General features: G+C 43.9%; 2 protein-coding genes across 14 annotated transcripts in view; one reads left to right on the top strand and one right to left on the bottom strand.

Moving 5' to 3' along the window:
• Positions 1–8,161, top strand: part of caska (calcium/calmodulin-dependent serine protein kinase a) — a 143,450-nt gene extending 135,289 nt beyond the window's left edge. For 11 of the 13 annotated variants that reach the window (XM_080478833.1, XM_080478830.1, XM_080478838.1 and 8 more), the window contains 5 exons: positions 3,673–3,753; positions 4,008–4,088; positions 4,182–4,384; positions 4,801–4,884; positions 6,784–8,161. In XM_080478833.1, the coding sequence (XP_080334959.1) occupies positions 3,673–3,753; positions 4,008–4,088; positions 4,182–4,384; positions 4,801–4,884; positions 6,784–6,960 (626 nt within the window). In that variant the 3' untranslated portion in view covers positions 6,961–8,161. The remainder of the gene's footprint in view (positions 1–3,672; positions 3,754–4,007; positions 4,089–4,181; positions 4,385–4,800; positions 4,885–6,783) is intronic. The other 2 variants (XM_080478832.1, XM_080478841.1) reach the window with 1 other exon arrangement.
• A 2,095-nt stretch (positions 8,162–10,256) lies between these two features.
• On the bottom strand, positions 10,257–18,119 carry nyx (nyctalopin). The gene is made up of 5 exons (XM_080477801.1): positions 17,966–18,119; positions 16,395–16,459; positions 14,660–14,946; positions 13,823–14,127; positions 10,257–13,418 (listed from the first exon to the last, which is right to left on the bottom strand). Exons 2-5 carry the CDS (start codon positions 16,414–16,416, stop codon positions 12,596–12,598), a joined length of 1,437 nt encoding a protein of 478 aa, XP_080333927.1. The 5' UTR covers positions 16,417–16,459; positions 17,966–18,119; the 3' UTR covers positions 10,257–12,595.
• Positions 18,120–21,569: the final 3,450 nt, after the last annotated feature.

The following is a 21,569-nucleotide window of genomic DNA, read 5'->3' as shown; positions in this document are numbered from 1 at the left end:
CAATAAAGTTAATCCAACTATTTCCAACGTTTTTGTTGTTGTTGGTGTCGGAGACGGTGGAAAGGAAAACAGGAAGAAACCTGCAGAACCAGGCCCAGAGGAGGAGACTTTCTGGATCCTAATTATACTTTCACCCTGAGTGCAGTACAGTAGAACGTTATTCCAGCAGGTTAATGATGGTGAGACCTGCCTCGGGGGGCTTCGTATGGAAACCTGTACGTCTATGTCAGGAGCAGATCTAAAACTCTCACTGCCGCTGCAGATGTGATGCGATGATGCCGACTGGTCACACGCTGATCAGAGGCTGCAGGCTGATGCACCAGGAGACGTGATAATGTTCCTTTGTGTGCGTGTGTGTGTGTGTGTGTGTGTGTGTGTGTGTGTGTGTGTGTGTGTGTGTGTGTGTGTGTGTGTGTGTGTGTGTGTGTGTGTGTGTGTGTGTGTGTGTGTGTGTGTGTGTGTGTGTGTGTGTGTGTGTGTGTGTGCGCAACACGTTTGAAGTACATGTTCACATCATCTGTTTCTTCTGTTTTGACAGTTTTTTTGTTTAATCTTTGAGGCTTTTCTTTAACAAAAATGAATCTTTCCCAGCATGCATTGCATGCGTGCATTCATCTACTGTCAGTCCTTCATTTGTACATCAACATTGTGAATCCATCATCAAACAGGCTCATGCAGGCATTGGTGAACAAGCTGTACATGTTTGACACTGTGTTGGGGGGGGTGGAGCCAATTTGAGCTGTCCATCGCAGAGACACACACACACCCACACACATACACACACACACACACACACACACACACACACACGGGACATTTTTACGTTTTCGTTTCAGAAAGGTTTTGCGTTTCCACAGCAACAGCTGAAAAACTGAAAACGATGTAGTTGCCATGTTTGGCCTCTAGTGGGTGCTTTTGGTTGTTTTTGTAATGAAACCACACACACACACACACACACACACACACACACACACACACACTTCGTGTTGTACAAAGACAAGATAATATCTACCAAGATACTGTACATATTGACACACACCAGTCTGTAGCATAAAAGTCATCGTTAGGAAAATGTACACACAGTATTTCCGATGGATAAAGAGTACAGTGTTTAACTACGTAAATAAGAGTTTTATCACAGCGTGGATGAATAACCTGACCGTTTCTCATGTGTGCACAGCAGCACAGTGAGATTTGTCCTCTTCATTAACCTGCTGGTGGAAATGTGTCGTGTTTCTTGGAAATGTTCATTTTTACCCTGATGACCATCGACTCGTCGGTTTCATCCTTCATGACTGACTGTGTGTGTCCACAACAACAGCAGTGTTTTCTCTCTCTTTTCTCTCTGTTCTCTCCTTCTCCCTCTATTCTCTCTCTCTCTTTCTATTCTGTCCGTTCTCTGTGTGAAACATGTTGTAATTCTGTTGTTGTAACCGAATCATGTTTGCTGTTCATCTCTCTCGCTTTCTCCTACTGAACGGCCTCTGTGCATGTAAGTAACAACCAGTGAGAGTCTCCCTCTCTCTCTCTCTCTCTCTCTCTCTCTCTCTCTCTCTCTCTCTCTCTCTCTCTCTCTCTCTCTCTCTCTCTCTCTCTCTCTCTCTCTCTCTCTCTCTCTCTCTCTCTCTCTCTCTCTCTCTCTCTCTCTCTCTCTCTCTCACTGACTTTAGTTAAAATCCTGTTTCACGTTTTGTGTTTCTGTTGAAATCATCAAACAACAGAAATCGGAGACAAAAGTGAATCTTTATATTTTATAGTGTTTTTATTTCTGCCATAACCACATTTCTCTGTTTGTCTGTCAAGCTTTATTCCACTAAAATCATCAATAAAGACACAATCAGTGGAATAAAACCAGGATGGGAGAAGAGATTTAATCCCGATTCAAACAAAGTAGAGTGAAAAATACAAAGAACTAAATGCTTTGATAGAAAATAATGTGACGAATGTAGACAAATTTAAATGATAGAACAGGTCACATTGAAAGTTTGTAAGTTGTAATTGGATTGATTTTATCAGTATTTGGGAAACTTTACATTCAAGCAATATCAGTCAATATAGGGAATCTCTAAAGTTTCACTCATCTAAAAATTGAAGGATAATGAAAATGTAAAAAAAATAGTCAATTTTCTTTAGAAAAAAAAAAAAGCTTATTTCTTCAGTTCACTTATTTTTCGTTGTGAAGTTTATTAAAGTAATTTTCAAAACTAAGTAGCAAGTGAAAAAAATTATACCAACACGACATATTTTGGAAAAAATATAGACGTTTGTGTTTTTGCCTATAAATCCTGTTAATTTTGAAACTAGATGTAAGTTCCTGCAGATATATAGATGAGTTTTAATGATTTTTGATTGCAAGGTGGATCTCTTCTGAATGAAAGCCCGAAAACGACGCTTTTTCACTCAAACCGTTAATCTTAATGTGATTCACTCACTTGTGAGTTTCTAGCGGGGGAGGGGCGTCCCCGCCTTAATCCCCCTCCCCCGACAAATCCCGACCGTGATTTAAGTGTGCGGTCATTTACAGTGGACCTGAGCAGCAGCTGTCTTCTGACTGGAAGATCAACAGAGACTTGTGGGTTTTTTATTTCCCGTGTCAGCGTCCTGAGACGGAGGCTCCAGTTTCAGAGAACACATTGTACCGAGAACACGTGACGATCTCTGAGCGCCGCCGCTCTGCAGAGTCCTTCCTTCACAACGGTCTGGTCCTCGAGTCTATAGAGAAAATACAACAAAGTATTTTGGGGTAAATTTGCAGCATTTTCAGGCAGCGACACAAATTTGTGGACATATTGAGTTAAAATGTGAACGCAATCAGCTGAGACTCAGTTAATGGATATTAAGTATTTGGAATATTGTGTATTGAAAAATCCCGTTTTCTCTTTGCTTACATTTTATTTCTGAATTTTCTGCCGAAAAAAACACAAAAACAAAGGAACTTTAAAATTATGCAAAATTTACCTTCAAATTATGTTTTTGTTAAAAAATTATTTAATTAGAAATAAAATTGTAAAACTTATCAATATAATATTTTTAAAAATACTTCTAACTTTTTTACAAATTCTTTCAGAAACTCTCAAGAAATCAAAGCAACTTTTAACAGAACTGACTTTAAATTTGTATTTTTTGCCCCCCAAAAAAAAAAAACATTATTTGAAAAAATTGACATCGCAAAAATAAGACAATTCATCTAGATTTGAAATTATTTGAAAAAATTCACTCATAAATTTCTGAACTTTTTATTGGTTAAAATGTGAATATATTCAGCTGACGAGACTCATTTAATATTTAAAATCCTTTTTTCCCCTGAAATTCCTGCAAAAAACAAACAAACAAGGAACTTAGGTTGCAATAAATCAACAGTTATAACGGGTATAAATAAAAAGTCGGAAGTGGAAAACAAATGTTCCTAAAATCCTTACCAACAGTTCAAACCTTTGTGACTCTCCCATTCACTGTTCAAGATCATAAAGAAGCGGCTAAACCGCAGAATGTGTTATTATTGACTGTTTCCATGGAAACGTGTTCGGTAACGCAGGTTCAGCGGTTCTTTATGACGTCTGTGAGACTTCCTGTCCTTCACTTCACCACGTAGTTCTCGTCACGCTCCTCGTTCCGCCCCCGTCCTGTCGTTTTCCTGCTCACGCGTTCGGTTCTTCCTCTCCTGCCCTCTAGTGTTCGACCAACTAGATCTCGTCACGTACGAGGAGGTGGTGAAACTTCCGGCCTTCAAGAGGAAAACGTTAGTGTTGTTAGGTGAGTCACAGTTTTTCTTTTTCTTCAACTTCTGAGTCGAGGACGAAAGCAAAACTTCCCCTGATGGGACAGAAAAAGTAGAAAAACATGAAATATTGCTTTGAGACAGAACTGCTCTGTATCGTGACTGACGGTCTGAGGGGAGTGTGTTTTGCGGCTCCAGTTAAACTTGATTTAGTGGAAAGTGAGAAAAACGTCTCAGACACCTGGTCTGAACTCTTCCTGATGTTTCTGTCCGACTGTGTGTTCGCCAGGCGCTCACGGAGTCGGAAGGCGACACATCAAGAACACACTCATAACCAAAAACCCCGACCGATTCGCCTACCCGATCCCACGTAAGTCATGATGGACGACGGGCCTCTGGCCTTCCCGTCGCCGTCACGACTCCGGACCGTTAAACCTTCTGCGTCCGACTCTCCGTCCCGCAGACACGACCAGACCCCCGAAGAAGGACGAGGAGAACGGGAAGAACTACTACTTCGTGTCTCACGACCAGATGATGCAGGACATCAGCAACAACGAGTACCTGGAGTACGGCAGCCACGAGGACGCCATGTACGGCACGCGGCTGGAGACGCTCCGCAAGATCCACCAGCAGGGGCTGGTCGCCATCCTGGACGTCGAACCTCAGGTGTGTGTGTGTGTGTGTGTGACAGAGCAGTGTGTGTGCGTCTTCTAATGGCACTTTTCCACTAGTTCCTACTCAGCCTTACTCGCCTCGCCTCTACTCGACTCAGCCTCGGTCGTTCTCCATTACAATATAGTACGACCACGGCATGGGCGGAGTCATCGGAGCAAGTGACCCCCCCCCCCCGATATGATGTGGAACGAACGTGCATTTGAAATCAGCTCAAATAGTAAATCAAATAGAAATGGTTTTATATGTTTATTAATAATATTACTGCTGGCCTCCTCAGCTCGCTGGGTTCCTCAGCGGCGACTAACACGTAGAGGCAAAGCGTCAGTCGCGAGTAGAGTCAAGTCGAGTAGGGCTGAGGTGGAACCCGTGGAAAAGCACCATAAACGTTAACGTTTGTTCTTCGCCAGGCGCTGAAGGTCCTGCGGACGGCAGAGTTCGCCCCGTACGTCGTCTTTATTGCCGCACCAACGATCACGCCAGGAATCAGTGAGGTAGGAAACGAGGCGCCTTTCGTTACTGTGGGTCTTTTTGAAAAACGTCGCCATTTCACGTTGCACGCATTTTGCAGGTGATTTATTGTTTTGGATGTTTTTCGGTTTTTTTGATCAGCTGGAACTGATTCTTTTCACTTCATCAATAACCTCTGTCATGAATGGTGGATTTAGTTTTCTTATTTCTTTTCACCTCTTGCTTCCCGGCGCATGTTGTCGCCACCTGAGTAACGTTTTGAGTGTCTGTTTGCACGACAACGGTGCTCGGAAGTCGTTGAAAACACAACTTTTTGAAAACGGAATCTAAGGTGGAACTTTTCCAAAATACACCGTCTCCATGGAAATGAGTGAAAACGCAACTTTTTGAAGACATTCCGTCTACATGAAAACAGGGTAAATGCAACTTTTTGAAAATGCTCTGTCTCCATGGAAACGGGGTAAATCCAACTTTTTAAAAATGCTCCGTCGTGAATGGAAATGGGTGAAAACGCAACTTTTCGAGAATGCTACGACTGCACATGCACGTGGCGGTAGTAGCTCAACACGCTAACTGCATCGTTTTCAGCTTTATTGCCGTTTCCGTTGAAAACAGGCATCGTTTTCAAAACCATTAAAAACTTAAAACATTTGTAAAACGATGCGTTTTCACATCGTTGTGGAAACGGCACCTGAATCACGCAGCGTGTGGCCCTGCAGCCTCTCGTCTCCTTTCTTTCTTTCTTTCTTTCTTTCTTTCTTTCTTTCTTTCTTTCTTTCTTTCTTTCTTTCTTTCTTTCTTTCTTTCTTTCTTTCTTTCTTTCTTTCTTTCTTTCTTTCACTCGTCTCTGCACTCCTTTATTCCTGCATGCTGCATGCGTTTGTTTCGTTGACCATCAGATGCCCCGGTGGTGTCGAACGCTGCCCGTAAGTAAAACGTGTGTGTGTGTGTGTGTGTGTGTGTGTGTGTGTGTGTGTGTGTGTGTGTGTGTGTGTGTGTGTGTGTGTGTGTGTGTGTGTGTGTGTGTGTGTGTGTGTGTGTGTGTGTGTGTGTGTGTGTGTGTGTGTGTGTGTGTGTGTGTGTGTGTGTGTGTGTGTGTGTGTGTGTGTGTGTGGTGCTGGTTATAGCTTCACACTGAGTTTAACTGTTCAAATCCTTTGTACGTTTTTTCCTTAAGCAACGTTGAAGAAACGTTAAATATTTTAACGTTTCTTCAGGTTCCAGTTAAATCCATTTTTGTTTATTTTAAAGATAAATTAATAGAAAACACAAATTTATGGAATATTGAAAGAAGCGTCATTTTTATGGTCTTAGAATAGAGTAAAATGTCGTGTTGTTTAACCCCTTAGATTTAGTAAAACTTCTACTTTTTCCTAATTAATGATTATTTGATGAATTTATCATAAAAATATGAGAAACTCTTCAAAACTTTGCTTGAACATCAGCAATGTGTTTTTAAAGCTGTGGGTCATATTTAAGTGTACTATTTTATTTTAAATGCAACAATCTGTTGTAGGACGAGATATTTTTTGGTGTAATCGTTGGGTTAATAAAAAAAAAGAGTGAACTTTTAATTTTTTTATATGCAGTTTAGTATGTTGTATATATTTGGTTTTATTTGGGCCTGTGTCTGCAATAAAGATAATATTTATAATGATAAAAATACTAAAACAATAAAGATTTTATATATTAATATAATAGTAAAACAATAAATATTTTATATATATATAAATAATAATAGTAAAACAATAAAGGTTTTATATATATATATTTATTATGCGTCTAATCAATGCACCGGATCAGTTCTCTGATCTTGCATCATCTCATTACGACTGGCTCAGCAGTGTTTCTCGGTGTGCGAGGTTATTAAAGCTGCACGGTCTGCATGTTCTTCCTGACGCCACCTTGTCGTCGTCTCGCAGGACGAGTCTCTGCTGCGGCTGCAGAAGGAGTCGGAGATCCTGCAGAAGACGTACGCCCACTACTTCGACCAGACGCTCATCAACAATGAGATTGACGAGACCATCCGGCACCTGGAGGAGGCCATCGACCTGGTGTGCACCACCAGCCAGTGGGTGCCGGTGTCCTGGGTCTACTGACCCCGCCCCCCTCATCACCGCCTCAGCCAAAACCCCGCCCCCTCCCCCGCCCCGTACACATGAAGTCACTACCAACTGATGGGAAACGTTTCACACTGATCCAGCGAACTGCAGCCACATTCAACCCCGATCCTCCAACATCAGCGATTCCCAACCTTTCCACCTTGGTTCCACGAGCTCCAGAGATAAAATGGCGTCCGATCATTTCCCGGAACGGACCCGGAACCTTCCCCGTCGTCTGGTGGAAGCGTTTGGAATCAGAGCGTCTCCGAGGAAAACAAAGGTTGGGAAGCGTTGATCCAAACAACTACCAGAAGCCAATTATCAGACTGTTTGCAGACGACTCCGTCATAGTATTGTAAAAAAAAAAAAAAAGTTAACAAGAAGTGAATATTGTCATGTCCGTACTACTACTAGCTAGGAGGCGACATTTTGGTAGATGTTTGTTTTAAAGAGACAGTACTATGTCCCGTCCTCCCCTCACCGTCATAAAGAGACGAAGAAAAGCACACACACACACACACACACACACACACACACACACACACACACACACACACACACACACACGTCTTCTCCTCTCATCCATCCATTCCTGTCGTCCGCCTCCCGACCCGCCTGGTGCTGTCTCTTCTAAATGAATCCATCGTTTCTTTGTTTGTTTGTTTGTTTTCTAGAGGTTCGAATGAGGTTCTAATGCATGTGGACGTTTGCGAGCTTCCATGCTGTCGGTCAGTGTTTCCCCGTCTTTCTGTCTGTCTTCAGAACGGAAGACGACTATGGATGAATATGTAGAAATATTAAAAGAGGAAAACATTCCAGAGGACAGTGTGGGTGTGTGGGGGAGGGGTGGGGGGAGGGGGGTGGGGACTCCAATGCACACGCCTTCGCTCCTCGGGTTTTTGAATCGCAGGTTTCCAGAAAGATCGGCCGTGTTATTAAAAAAAAAAACATTTAAATAAAGGAAACTGATAACTTTTTGATTCGTCCCACACACAGAAGAATTCAGGAGTGTGTGTAGCGTCCCGGAGTGTTACGTGAATTTTTTTTTTTTTTTGCGTTGAAACTGTTAAACGTGTATATTTTCCTGTCGGCTCGGGGACGACATGACGGACTGTAGCGCCCCCTGGTGTAAATGACTCTCACATGGAAAGAAAGAGATTTTTTTTAAATATATTTCCTTTAATGTGTCGGAGAACTGAACCTGCGAGTGGCTCGTCATTATTTTCCCTCCACAGCTCCGGCGGCAGTTTGACGTTCTCCTGTGGACCAACGATTCCAGGTAACGGCTCCGTTTGCACAGCGACGTTTCCAAAACTTTCATTGCCCAAGTTTTGGAATACAGCTCCCAGGTGGTGAGTGGTGGGAAACAACATAGATAGATAAAACCAGCAGATGATGGCAATGCGACTTTATGGAAGAAGAAGACGACTCCCAGGTGGAACTTGAAATGACTGTTGTATTTATCGCTGCTTTAAATGCTACTTTTTGAAAATGCTCTAATTTTGTATTCATGGAAACGGTGGAAAACAACTTTTTGAGAACGCTTCTGCTACATTTTTGTAAAAACCAGAGAAAAGGCACCTTTTTGAAAATGCACATTTTTGAAAATGCTTCGCCTACATCTGTGTGGAAACCAGAGAAAAAGCTTTTTTTCAAAATACAAGTTTTTCAAAGTGCAACTTTTTGACGATGCTTCCATCCCTTTTCTGTGAGAACCAGAGGAAACGCAACTTTTTGAAAATTTTCCGACTCCATCTCCACGGAAATGGGAAAATCCCAACATTTTGAAAACGTGGAATTTTCAAAACATTGCCGCGTCAACGCGAAACCTCTCTGAATCTCATCACTTCCAAACAGCAGGATCTCATATAAAATCAACTATGACGTTAATTTAAGGAAAATTGGGGCGGGGTTCACAGAGATTTCTTTATGTATTTTCTGTCAAATGGAGCAACAAATAAACATTTCAATTACAAATTTTACCTTTAACCTCAGGTGATCCATCAGCAGGACCTACGGTGGCCCAGAAGAGTCATGACGGGAAGAAGAAATGCAAAAGTCTACAAAAAGATCATGATATAGATTAAAAATGTCTGTTCATTGAGCGCAAAGTCGAGTTTCGTGGTGCGGAGGTCAGAAAAATCTAGAGAACTTGGTGAAAACGTCACCCGGAGATGAGAAGGAGGGAAACGCTCCGAGTTGACCTGCAGCAGTCTGACATTTCAATCACTGCGAGTGAGCGATTAGAGCTCGAACATGGTGTTTCACTGTTGCATAATCCTGAAGCATTAACATCTGAACAAAAACACACCTTCAGCAGAGGACACACCACTTTCCTTTGTTGTTGTTTTTTTTCAATAAATATGGATTTTCAATCATTTAAAAAGGTCTATGCATCAACAGAAGCCTGAAGGAAGACAGAGAAATCAGGCCCTTTTACATTTATACACCATAACGGCGCTCGGCGTCGGCGCAAACACGTTTTGAAAACGCTGTCTCCATGGAAACGGGGAAACTGAAACTTCTGAAACGCTCCTGGTTCTGGTCCCTGTGTCTGTGGTGACGAATAGTTTGCACAAACACAAACGGCAGCAGCCACTAGTGGCCCACTATACTGACTACATCGTTTTCATGTAAAGGCGAAACTTATAGGTTTTCACTTGAAAAGTTGTTGCGTAAACGGGGCCTCAATCTTCTTCGCTTTCTTTATTGGTGGTACGTAACTAACGTGACATTACAGTCACATTTCATTTCAGTGACATTTCACAGTATAATTACCTTCACCAAGGGGTTGGGTAGAAGGATATGTTTCCGTCTGCATGTATGTATTTATTTATTTATAGATTAGTATGTATTATTTTATCAACTTTTTCAAGAACTACTCACCGGAGCTTCATGATTTTTCAGGGATGATTTCTCATCATCCAAGGGCCAGTCAATTAGAATTTGGGACGTTAACGGTGAACCGTTTCTGAATAAATCACATAAAACTGCAAAAACAATTCCTATACAAAGCGGATGAGAGACGCAGCTCATGGAGATCAAAGGAGATCAAAGGAGATCATCGTATGTTAGTATGTATTATAGTCGTTTTTCACACAGTGATGTTACTACCTGACCTACCTATTTAGCATCTATATGAGCTAACAGCTATCATGCCAGAGATGCTAACTCGGTTCCGCCAACAAATGTGGTGTTGGTGAAGGTCTGCGCTCTACCGAGTGTAGCTCTAGTTGTAACTGTGAAGGAGAATAATTGAAATGAAGGAAGTTTTCGACAACTAGGAAAATAGTTTCACTTTTTATTGCCTACTGATCCAAACAACTGCTGACAATTATAAATCATAGTGTCAAAAAAAAAAAGAAAAGTCAAGAATTACCACTTGGACATCTTTATATTAAAAAAAACAACAACTCCAAATACAACGTTTCTTTCTTCGAAACTTGAGCAGAAATGTTCCCAGCTCCCCTCAGCATGTAACAGCCAGTGAATGAGAGCGACGAGGCTCAGCAGCAGCCGTCACTTCAGTCCGGCTCTTAATCCCACATTACCGGGCCTCCGTGCAGATTAACCGCCGCTCCTCGCCGAAATGGGTCAAACCGCGGCCGGCCGAGGCTGAAAGGAGTCACCGAGCAGGCACGTCAAAAGTTCAACTGCACTTTTTCTCTTTTATCCATTTAGAAAAATAAACAATGTGACGGGAAGAAAAAAATAAAAATAACTAACAAAAAAACTGGACCACAAGCCGTCGGAGAACTTTCCACCGAGGGGAGGAAAGTCGGGGAGATCTCTGCTCTTCATCACACCTGAGCCCTCGTCTTCACACTTCCCCCACACACGTTTCCTGCCTGACATATGGTGATCACACCCTCCCTCGCCTCCTCCCCTCCCCCGTTGGAGTGGGGTCACTTCCATCAATCCGTCCATTGGAAGAGGCGATGAGAAAGTCCCTCCGTCACGTTACACTGCAATAAGAAGATTAATGCATTTGTGTGGAAGCGGCATCTGTGTGGGGAGATAAGGACAGGATCTCCTTCAACTTTACACACGAATATGAATGGAAATACAAAAAAAAAAAAAAAGCACTCATAGATGATGCTATAAATGTTATGTAACATTAGTCAAAATGGATCATTATACATTAAACATCTTCATCATGTTGTTTGAAATCGATGAACCTGCACACATGTCGACATGATCTCGCTATAAATAGATCAGATCAAAGCTTCCAAGCCTTTTTTTTTTACTTATGATTTGAACGATTCCACGAGTTTCTAGAACAGTCCTGGACGTCGTAATGCCACCCGACAAAAAAAAACATAATGCGAGCGATAAACGTCCCTCTTGGTGGCACATCGGATTAACTCTTGACCTTGAGCGTGAGCAAACGTGAAGGGCGTGAATACTACGTCTGTCACAAGTTCACCGACCTCCAACAAAGTGTCGGGTCAAAACACATAATTTTTCATTTCAAGGAAATCAAACAGGCATGCAGCAGAGAACAATGAGCTCTAAACGTTAACAACGGGAGAACACGCACATTCTAGTGGACAGACGACCAAGTTGGATCGTTATTACGGTGACCGTCAAAATAAAACTACTAGTTACTACAGCCATGGTGCGCATGCACAGTTAGCAGCGCGTGCGCGAGTCTGAGTGTTTCATGAAAGTTTTTGCTCGACTTGCCCGACGGCGGCAGCGTCCCAATGTAATCGAAAAGTTCCACCTTGGGAGCCGTTTTCAGTAACTCCAAGCACCGTTGTGGTAGAAACGGATTCCTAAAACACTACTTAAGTTCACACTTGAAGCTCATGTGAACGGGGTCTTACTGCAGGGAGCCCTGTAGCAACAAAATTCTTTTTTTTTCAATCCCTGCAGTTTACGCTCTTTCGCTTCTTGGAGCTCATGAGTTTTGACTTGTCATTGACCTGCAGGCTTATTTTATAAAGAACTCTGATATTAGAAAATTCAAAACTGAATCAATATTAGATTAGATTGGTGCATGACAGAAACCGTAGATCAACAAAACCGACCATTTGGACCATCGGAAAGTAAGAAAACCTGCAGGTCCTCTTTGATCTTGTCGGGACTGACAGTGACAGTAAATGTCACAAAGAAGTAGCCTTCAAAGTGGAATATCTTTTGGGTCTGTTCTGTCTTTGGCATGTGAAACTCCCTCTCAGTGTCTTTTAGGCCAAAGTCCCTTCCCCCACAAGCAGACGATTTGAATTCAAGCTCCTGAACACTCAAGGTCAAGACTTGACCCAATGCACCGCCAGAGCCGTGTAACGATGCAGATCATAACTGTCTGTCTGAGCACAATTAAAGGTAAAGTAATGGGCAAAATGTGGTTTAGTAGGGAATTCTAGGAAACGCTCCAGAGGCACCTGCAGGAGAACATCGATGGCGCCAGTCTTTCCATGCTGGGAATATTCACTTTGACACGTTTGAATTTCTGCAGGAACAAGATCCCAGAATCCTTCATTTGGCAGGGCAGACTCACACCGGTGACCACGCAGAAGGTGAAGAATTTTCCTTCACGTTTCAGAAAAGCAACGTCTTTTATCTCTTCGGCAATTTGAAAAGCTACTCGGCGCTGCAGGTCGGGAGGTGCCCCCTGACTCGACGGTCTTCACGTGCAAAACTGACAGAAGGGCTCGTCTGACGGGCCGAGTGAGGCCAGGACGAGCCAGATCAGAGCCAAGCAGCAGAGCGAGGGTCCAGCCGACGGCCCCCCGGCCCCCCTGGACAGCTGCCCCTCCTCCCCCTCCAGCAGCGTCCCGTTCCGGAGGCTCTCCGTCCCGTTGCCCATCTCCTCCCGGAGCTCCTGCTGCAGCAGCTTGGAGATGAGGCTGTTGAAGCGGTTCTCCGTGGTGGAGGCCACCTCCGACGAGGCCGTGGTCAGGTTCAGCTCCCCGGGGTCCACGCAGGTGCCATTCACCTTGGTGAAGACCACTTCGCCGAGGTCGAGTCCGGCCACGGAGGAGGGCGATGCGCAGGGGATGTCGCGCACCAGCTTGTAGCTCTCCATCCACTCCTTGAGCCACTGCAGCGAGCAGTCGCACTCCCAGGGGTTCCTGAAGAGGTACAGGCGGCCCAGGAAGTAGACGGGCTGGAAGACGGGGAAGGGGAGCGTGGTCAGGTTGTTGCTGTTCAGGTGCAGCGTGATCAGGCTGGTCAGGTTCTCGAAGGTGCCCTCCTCAATGTTCAGCAGCTGGTTCCTGTCCAGGTACAGGACCTCCAGCTCCACCAGGTCACTGAACCAGGTCTTGGACACGTTGGTCAGATGGTTGCCGCCGAGGTTGAGCATCTTGAGGCGGACGAGGCCTTTGAAGGCGAGCCGCGGCAGGTCGGACAGCAGGTTGTCGTTGAGGTAGAAGTTCTCCAGGCGCACCAGGTCCTGGAAGGCCTGGTCGTGGATCACGTTGATGCGGTTCTCCTGGAGGTTCAGGTACCTGCGGGGATGTTTGGAGCAGAATGGAATGTGAACGTTTGGACATTATTTCCACGTCACATCAGGTTTGTGAAGCAATTTGACAGTGCTGAGTTTCAGTTTGTTTCAGATGAGAATACGCATTGGTATAATTATAATAATTGGTTTGAAATAAATGTAAATGACCAACAACAGCCACAACATGTGAAGCAGGAAGTGTTAAATTACCAAACCAGGTCCCAATAAAACCAGCAAAATCACCAAAAAGGTGAAAGGACAGACATTTGATGCAGTTTTGTGTGAATGAAAACTTATTGTGTCCATGTGGACGCGTCTTCAGATTAATGGCTGAAAGGTAAAGAGCAGTACACAACAAACAAACACAACAAGAGTTTGAAGTTTTCCCTGAAAAGCGTTGCGGCGTACCGGAGGCTCCCCAGGCCCAGCAGCGAGTTGTAGGCCACCGCCTCGATCTTGTTCCTCTCCAGGTAGATGTGCGTGAGGTTCTCCATGCCCCGGATGGCGCCGGGGATCCTCCGGAAGTTGTTCTGGAAGCAGAGCAGCTCCTTCAGCGCCATCTGCTCGATGAAGATGCGGTCGGGGATGTTGAAGAGGTTGCAGTCCGACACGTCCAGACGCACCAGCTTCTTCAGGCTCGTGAACGTGCGCGTGTGCAGGTAGCTGATGTACTCGTTGTGCGCCATCCTCAGCTCCACCAGGTTGGTGAGACCCTGTGGATGGAGAGGGGGGGGGGGGGGGGGGGCAAAAAAGACTCTCATGCTCTGTTTACATCAGTTAAATCAGACATTCCCTAAAAGAATTAACCCCAATGTGAAAACTGTGGGAACAATAACCATACGAGTTCATTTCTTTCTTTTTTTTTTAAAGAGGAAAAAAAAGACATTTTAACCCTAAAAAACTTAAGACGTCTCCAGAGACACGTTTCCTCACTGCATCAAGTCCTGAACTTCCAGTGTGTAAAAGTTTTCCTGTTTTATTATTGACTGAATGTCTCATATTTAAGTTTTTATTCCACCATGAAACAAAAGTTGGACTATGAAGGTTATGTTTTCGGCTGCGTGATTCGTGTTTGTGAGGCTACAGTTTCTTTTCAGCTGATTTCTGCCAAAAATTTGAAGGTTTTTACTCATTTTCTAGCCATTGAGGTCGTCTACCTCCTTTCCACCGTCCTAATCTGTAAACGTTGGCCTTCAGTCGGAAGGAAACGTTTGTCGGTGTGTGTTTGTTGGTGTAAAAGTGAACCTTGAAGGCTCCCGGCGTGATGAAGGAGATGTTGTTGTGGTCCAGAGAGAGGGCTTTGAGGGAGGGCAGGGTCCCGAAGGCCCTCTCCGACAGGAACTTGAGCCGGTTCTTGTCCAGGTTGATGGCAGCCGCCTCGCAGGGGAACTCCTTGGGCAGCTCAGCCATGGCAGAGCGGTCGCAGAGCACGCTGCAGCTCTTCTCCTGGGTGCAGGAGCAGGACGGCGGGCAGGCCCGGACACAGGCCCACCGGGCCAGCACCGCCTGGGGCAGCAGGCACAGCATGGAGACTGCAGGGGAGCAACGCGAGACGGGAAATCAACGCTACAGAGTCCACAACAAATGAAAAGCAGAAGAACAGAAAGAGGAAGTTCTTTCGACACACGGGATGAAATTCCTGTTTTAGATGATGTGGTGTTGACTTCATTGGAAGAATGATGTCAATTCTCGTTTTTATTTTTCCAGATGCTCAAATTCTTATATAAGAGTCCGTTTACAGTCTCCATCACATCGTTTTTGTGTTTTTCGTTTCGGAAAAGTTTCACATTCACACAGGAACGTTCTGCAACGATGTATGTTTCCACGGAAACGGCAGAAAACAATGCTGTTCGCATGTTTGTTTTAGTAGTGAAACCACACACACACACACACACACACATGCAGCAGAGAACAATGGACTCTAAACATCAACAAGGTGAGAACACAGACATTCTAGCGGACAGACGGCCCAGATGGGTTGTTATTACGGCGACTGTCAAAATAAACATAAAACATAACAACTAAATAAAACCTGCAGCATTCAGAGCGGAGGACGTGCTAACGTTGCCGCTGGGTTGAGATTCACTTCTGAACAGATCGAAAACACGACATTCATTCAACGTTATTGCTGCTGTGTGAGCAAATCTTTCTGCAGTTCGTCATATTTCCTCCCTGTCATGAAATATCTACTTTGCAAGTATTGTAAGATGGCCTGTTGTCGTCCTTCCTCCTGAAATGTGATCCAAACCTTTGAGCGTTACGCAACGTGCGTGTCATTCTCGAACAATCCAATCGATGAAGAGAATTTTCAGAGAGTTTTCGATTCCTGTCTCTAACTGGGAGTCATGACACTCTAGGAAACATTGCTCTTATTGTCCATCTACTGAGCATCAGAACAACATTTCACTGCAGCGGCGGTGGTGCGCATGCACGGAGCGGCGCTTTCACTGTCTCGTGACGGAGCCCGAGTGTTTCCAGAAAATGTGACTTTCGTCCGTCTACACAACAACAGAGGCGGCGCGTTTTCAAATGGTTCCATCTCGGGAGACATTTTCAAAAAGTGGTGCTCTCAGTGTCTCCGAGCACCGTTGTCGTGTGAACAGAATTTTGGCGTTTTGACGTGAAATGGTCGCCTGAGTCACGTTGAAAGCCGACGGCTGACCAGCTGCTGGTGAAACGACGATGTGATTAAGAAAGAACAGCTTACGTCAGAGATTAGCCCCACAACAATAGGTATTGTCTGTGCCTGTGGGATTTCACCCGACATCCACTTCACGCTAGCCCTTTTTAGCCTGATCAATCAGCTCCTGCAGAACGGAGGCTGTCAAAAGAGCCCAGAAGTTTCTCCTTGTGATTGAAAGAATAAATAAATAAATAAAACACGAGTGTGACGGAACGGAGTGGTGAAAAGGGAGGCGGGTGGTTTTCAGAGCTGAGGAAAATGAAACGGCAGCGGATGAGAGAGGGGATTGAGACTGACCGGTGAAAGTGATGACAGTCATTACTGAAGTCTCTCATCTGGGACATGCCAGGATTAGCGGAGGTCTGAAACGGCACAAAAACAGACAGCAGCACTTAATGATCAAGCGCTGACGACTGGAACACACAAAAAGTCAAGAAGCTTCTGGTTAGTACTTTTGTGTTGACCTTGTTTCTTATCGATGCATCTTGTTGGAAAATCATTTGGCTTCCCTTTAGGGAACATGCATTTGTGGGATGACTGTGTTTAGCACCCTTAAAGGAGTCATATTCTCCAGCTTTCAACACTTTCACATCGTCTCATTCGTCCAAAAACTTTCCATTCAAAGTTTATTGCTTTTCTTTGATTTTCCTCCATTTGAATATATTGGATCATAGGAGCTACATTCAGAATCTGCTGTGTCTGTGTGAGCTGGACTGGCTCCGCCCACACATGCCCATCTTGGGAAGAGGAGGAAGAACTTCCTCTGGTGGTGCCATGTGCCAGAGCAGAGCTGCCTGACTGTGGGAGGAGTCAAAGGGAGGGCCTTCCTTGACTGGGATTGGCTAAACCCTCGATGACACTATATAGGGTTTGATTTCTGATTGGCTCATTGGAGCGACACACTTTTTAAAAACTGAAACAAGACAAGGAGAGAGAGGACAGACTTTCTTCACTTCTGGGGCGTCACTCCAGGTATGAATGTTGGAAAACCATTAGAAATGAATTAGATATAATATGACCCCTTTAAGAAATTGGGAAATCTCAAACGCCTAAGACCTTTTCCTCAAAGTTATTTAGTTTGTTGGACTGAAGTAGGGAGAAATTAGACGTGTTGGTAATCTAATGGTCTATTATTTTGGGGGAGTGGAGGAAGAGAGGGCGGAGAAGCAGACTTGGAATCGGAAGGTCACCACTGTGAGTCCCTGTGCATGACCCTTGACCCCCATTAGCTCCCCTGCAACGCCTCGATGTGGACACCCACCACATCCTGGAGACGGGATGGGACAATAGTGGAAAAAGGAATTTCCCAAAGGGTATTAATAAAGTGTGATTAGTTTTTTTATTTTTTATTATTATTATTAACCAACAGGAGCCTCAGTAGTAGATCCCGTCCTTTAACCAACATTTGACACAAATCAGACGACGTGGTTGTTGGTGACGCTGGAACGAGTTGAACACATAAGTTCAATGACGTTGAGGTCAGGACTGCCATGCCCCCCCCCCCCCCCCCCCCCCCTCTTACAATTCAAGCTTCTATGCTTTCTGTTTCTGACTTGGTGGTTTTAAGAATTTTGCCTGTTTAATCCATTCAGGATGTTGTAGTTTTTTCAGTTTAAGCACCTTTTACTTTTTTGTTGACATTTTACATATTTTAGTTCACCGTCTATTTAACCCTTATCTTATGCAAGACTCCCAAGAGAGCCGACGGGTCGCAGACCACTGGAATGTCTAAGTATTGCCAAAGAAAAAAGCACATTTACAGCAAAGAAATAATCTACCAAATGACTCAAAACCGACAAAACCACCCTTCGTATTCCTGAATGGTTGCAGGCGCAAAGTCAGAATGGCACCAACGAAATTCTACACACCTGCAGGTTTTGCCAGACGGTTGCATCCATTTGTGTGTGAAGTCTCGATCCGGACGTCCGCACTCCAGTCCATCCTGCTCAACGCACCTTCCAGCGCATCTCTGAGCCGCCGAGTGGACGCCGCCGCCTCCAGCGCCAAGACCAACATGGATGTGGTTGTGTTTTCATCCTTCCTGCTTTATTGCGTGCGCGCGCGTGTGTGTGTGTGTGTGTGTGTGTGTGTGTGTGTGTGTGTGTGTGTGTGTGTGTGTGTGTGTGTGTGTGTGTGTGTGTGTGTGTGTGTGTGTGTGTGAGTTTATGAATACACACACAAACACATTAAAAAAAAAAAAAAAAAAGCCATCTCCTAATGGCAGCCAAATCCCCTGGATGGAGTGGCGGAGGGAGGGAGGGAGATGGAGATGGGCGGTTGGCAGGATTACAGAAGTAAAGCGAATCTCTCAGATCAAACCGCAAAAGGCAGAGCGGTAACTTAGGAACACACAGATTACACCCTATCCACACACACACACACACACACACACACACACACTGGGCATAAAGTTGCACATAAAACTTATCAGATATGCAGATGCTGAGATGGATTAAAGGATCATCAGGTCATCAGCTGTGCGATCTGATGAGAGCGACGATCAATGATCAGTTTGTTAAATAAGATTACGTCTCGGTAGAAGCAGCACACACCAATACCTTCAACCGTTAACCCGACTTAAAACGGCCCCGAAACCTCATTCTGGACCCGACACACAAATTACACAACAAGCCTTTAATGGGTGTGCGCTGACTCAGCGGTTATGAAACCGACTCAGGACATTAGGAAACCATGTGGCCTTTTCCAGGAGAGGCATGGGGGGGAAAAAAAAGAAAAAGAAGGAAACTGGGGTAAATGCTGTTTCCCTGCAGGACAGACGGAACGTAACCTGTCGTGCTCGCAGCCTAAAAGGAACCACAGATGGTTGAAGTAGAGACCATTTGCAGAGCCATGAAAATACAGGTCAGGTTTATGGTTTTTTATTATTATTATTATTATTCCAGTGGGTTTCACATTGAAATTCAGCTCAGACTTTCTGTGTTCCCGACGCGTCTGGTAGCGATGGGACAGATTAGTCGGGACAGTCCCTCTGAATGTGGGTCGTCTGGCTGATTCGCATCACCTGTTCGTTAACCCCGGAGTTCAAACCAGACAACCTCCAACTGATCAATACAACTGATCAAAACAGCTCAGTAGTCTTGACAATCAATCCATCCGCCCATACAGCAACTGTCAATAAATTGACTAATCCATCCATTGATCTATGCGACCATCCATCAACCGATTGATCCTTCTGCCCATCAATTACATCTACCGATCAATCCCAACTGTTCATCCATAGACCAATCCATCAAATAATCTATGCAACTGTTCATCGATACATCCAGTCAAACTGTTCAATGTCAATTTGACAGATCATAAGTCAATCTAAACTAATCAATCCAACCATCCACTTCAATTCATCAATCCGTTCATTGATCAATGTGTTCGACGCAACCATCCATCCACCTCCCAATCAATCCAATCAATCCACCAACTGATCTATCCAACAATCCATCAATACATAATCTATACATCAATCCATGGATCAATCCAACTTCATCAACTAATCAATACAAGTAGACATTAATTAACCATCCAACAGTCCATCTAATCAATTCACCAACCAGCCATCCAATAACCAATCCATCATTTATGGATCCTTTCACACGTCAATTCAATTGTCCATAAACCAACAAATCTATTCATTAACCAATCCATCAACTCATCAATACGTCCATTAATCAATCTAAATAAACCCGTCATTCGTCAACAACCTGCGGCTCTTCAGCTCCTCTGTAGCGGCTCGGTGAATAGTTTGTAAATAAAAACATTTTGGACACCACACTGATTTTAAACAACCGTCTACTCCAGGCTCACCGGCCTGTCAGGGAGCTACACCACTGTGTGAAGCACCGAGCGTCTCCATGGCAACAGACGCTGATCTCCTTTGATCTCCTCGAGGTGCCTCTCTCATCCACTTCGTATGGGAACGTTCTTTTGGAAACGGTTAGCAAACCAATAAACAAACACTCGCAGAAAAAAAAAAAAAACCAACCTTCTCGCCCAGCCTCCGTTAGTGAAGTTTAAATAACTTCAAATAATTATCTCCCGTCTGTCTTCAAAACCACAATCCAGTAAATCTTTAACAATCCTTTTGTTTTTAGTTAAGTGTCTTGCTGTGCTGGTCGACTCCCCAGCAGTCGACATGTGGCTTTTGCAGATTTCTGGATTTTTTATTAAATTTTTGGGTCGGGGCTTTAATTGTTGCTTTCATTTTCTCCATCGTTTGCTCTACAAACTGAAATGTTTTTTTTTAAATTCAAAAGTATAAAAACTTCTCTTTTGGCTTTTCCATCTGTGCGTTCATACCGTTTGTTCATGGACTTGCTCAATGTCACGCTGTTCTAACTTTACCAGAGTTTACCTGTTCCGTTATTTCTAAATTGGAAATTCATCAATAAAATCCAGGAGAGGAATAGAAAGATAAGAAAAATGGTTTCAACAATGAAGCAGCAGCAAGTTTGAAGTTAGTAAAAAATAGCCGAAGTGGGAAAATCCATGAAAAAACAAAACAGAAAAACCTAAAAAAAAAAAAAACTTCAGCCAAAAACCTATATCAAAATTGTTCCGATGGCACTTCATGAACGCAAAGAGGAATTTTTCAAACCTTCATTAGAAGAGAAATTACATGTTTTGCTGCTCAAGACAAAGCTTATTTGATGGGAAATTGTGAAAACTATATTTGGTCGTAAAGGCTGCAGAGCGCTGCTCAATACATCTCAATGATCCATTAAACAATCAAGTCAGTCAATTTAACAGAATAATTTTCTATACAACAATCCATACATTAACTCATCCACCCATAATAAAACAAGAGACACATGAATTTACAAATGAAATCTTTATGTATTTTTTATTTCTCAAAATAAACGAAGCCCATCCAAGCAATCAATACCAACTTTAAATTGACCGCCCGGCTGCCTCGTACCCACACGGGGCGCCGCGCCGCCTGCTACAGGTGTTTTCTCTGCATGTCTACAGTAAACAAGTCGTCGTGAAACATGCTAGATTTTTCCAGGTATCTTTTTTTTTTTTTTGCATTCACACACACTTTTATTTTGGTAAAATCATACAAGTTTGCACAGCTGAGTTATTTCCCATGCAGTGCAGTAGCCTATACGCTAATACAGAAAGCAAAGTCTACATCTAAAGGGCTCTAAGGTTCTCCGGAGCGGCCGCGGCGAGTCTCGGCTCGACCCGCCGGGCGCTCCGGCAGAACTGTAGAGGCGTCATATATGCAAATACAACAATGAGAATAAACCACATGTTTTGTTTCTTTAAGGATTGCCATGTGCCAGACATTCACTGGAGAAAAACAATTATCAGGTCAAATCAGAATAAAGAATCGATAATGCACACAATTGGAGAATCTGAACACTTCTGCACTGATATGCTTAGGAAATTTATTTGCTCGTTTGACAGCTTTAAGCACAAACCTTGGCATGTTGGTTCAATTGCGTTTTTTTTTGT

Source organism: Lipophrys pholis (assembly GCF_963383615.2).
Source record: "Lipophrys pholis genome assembly, chromosome: 13".
Taxonomy (NCBI): Eukaryota; Metazoa; Chordata; class Actinopteri; order Blenniiformes; family Blenniidae; genus Lipophrys; species Lipophrys pholis.
The sequence above is the reverse complement of the archived record's forward strand: the minus strand, read 5'-3'. Positions and strand labels throughout refer to the sequence as shown.

Excerpts from the sequence above, each read along its gene's own strand:
- nyx (XM_080477801.1), bottom strand. The coding sequence starts at position 16,416 with ATGACTGTCATCACTTTCACCG. Across the intron at positions 14,128-14,659 it reads TCACGCCGGGAGCCTTCAAG|GGTCTCACCAACCTGGTGGA; the intron begins GTTCACTTTTAC and ends CTCCATCCACAG. Across the intron at positions 13,419-13,822 it reads CTGGGCCTGGGGAGCCTCCG|GTACCTGAACCTCCAGGAGA; the intron begins GTACGCCGCAAC and ends ACATCCCCGCAG.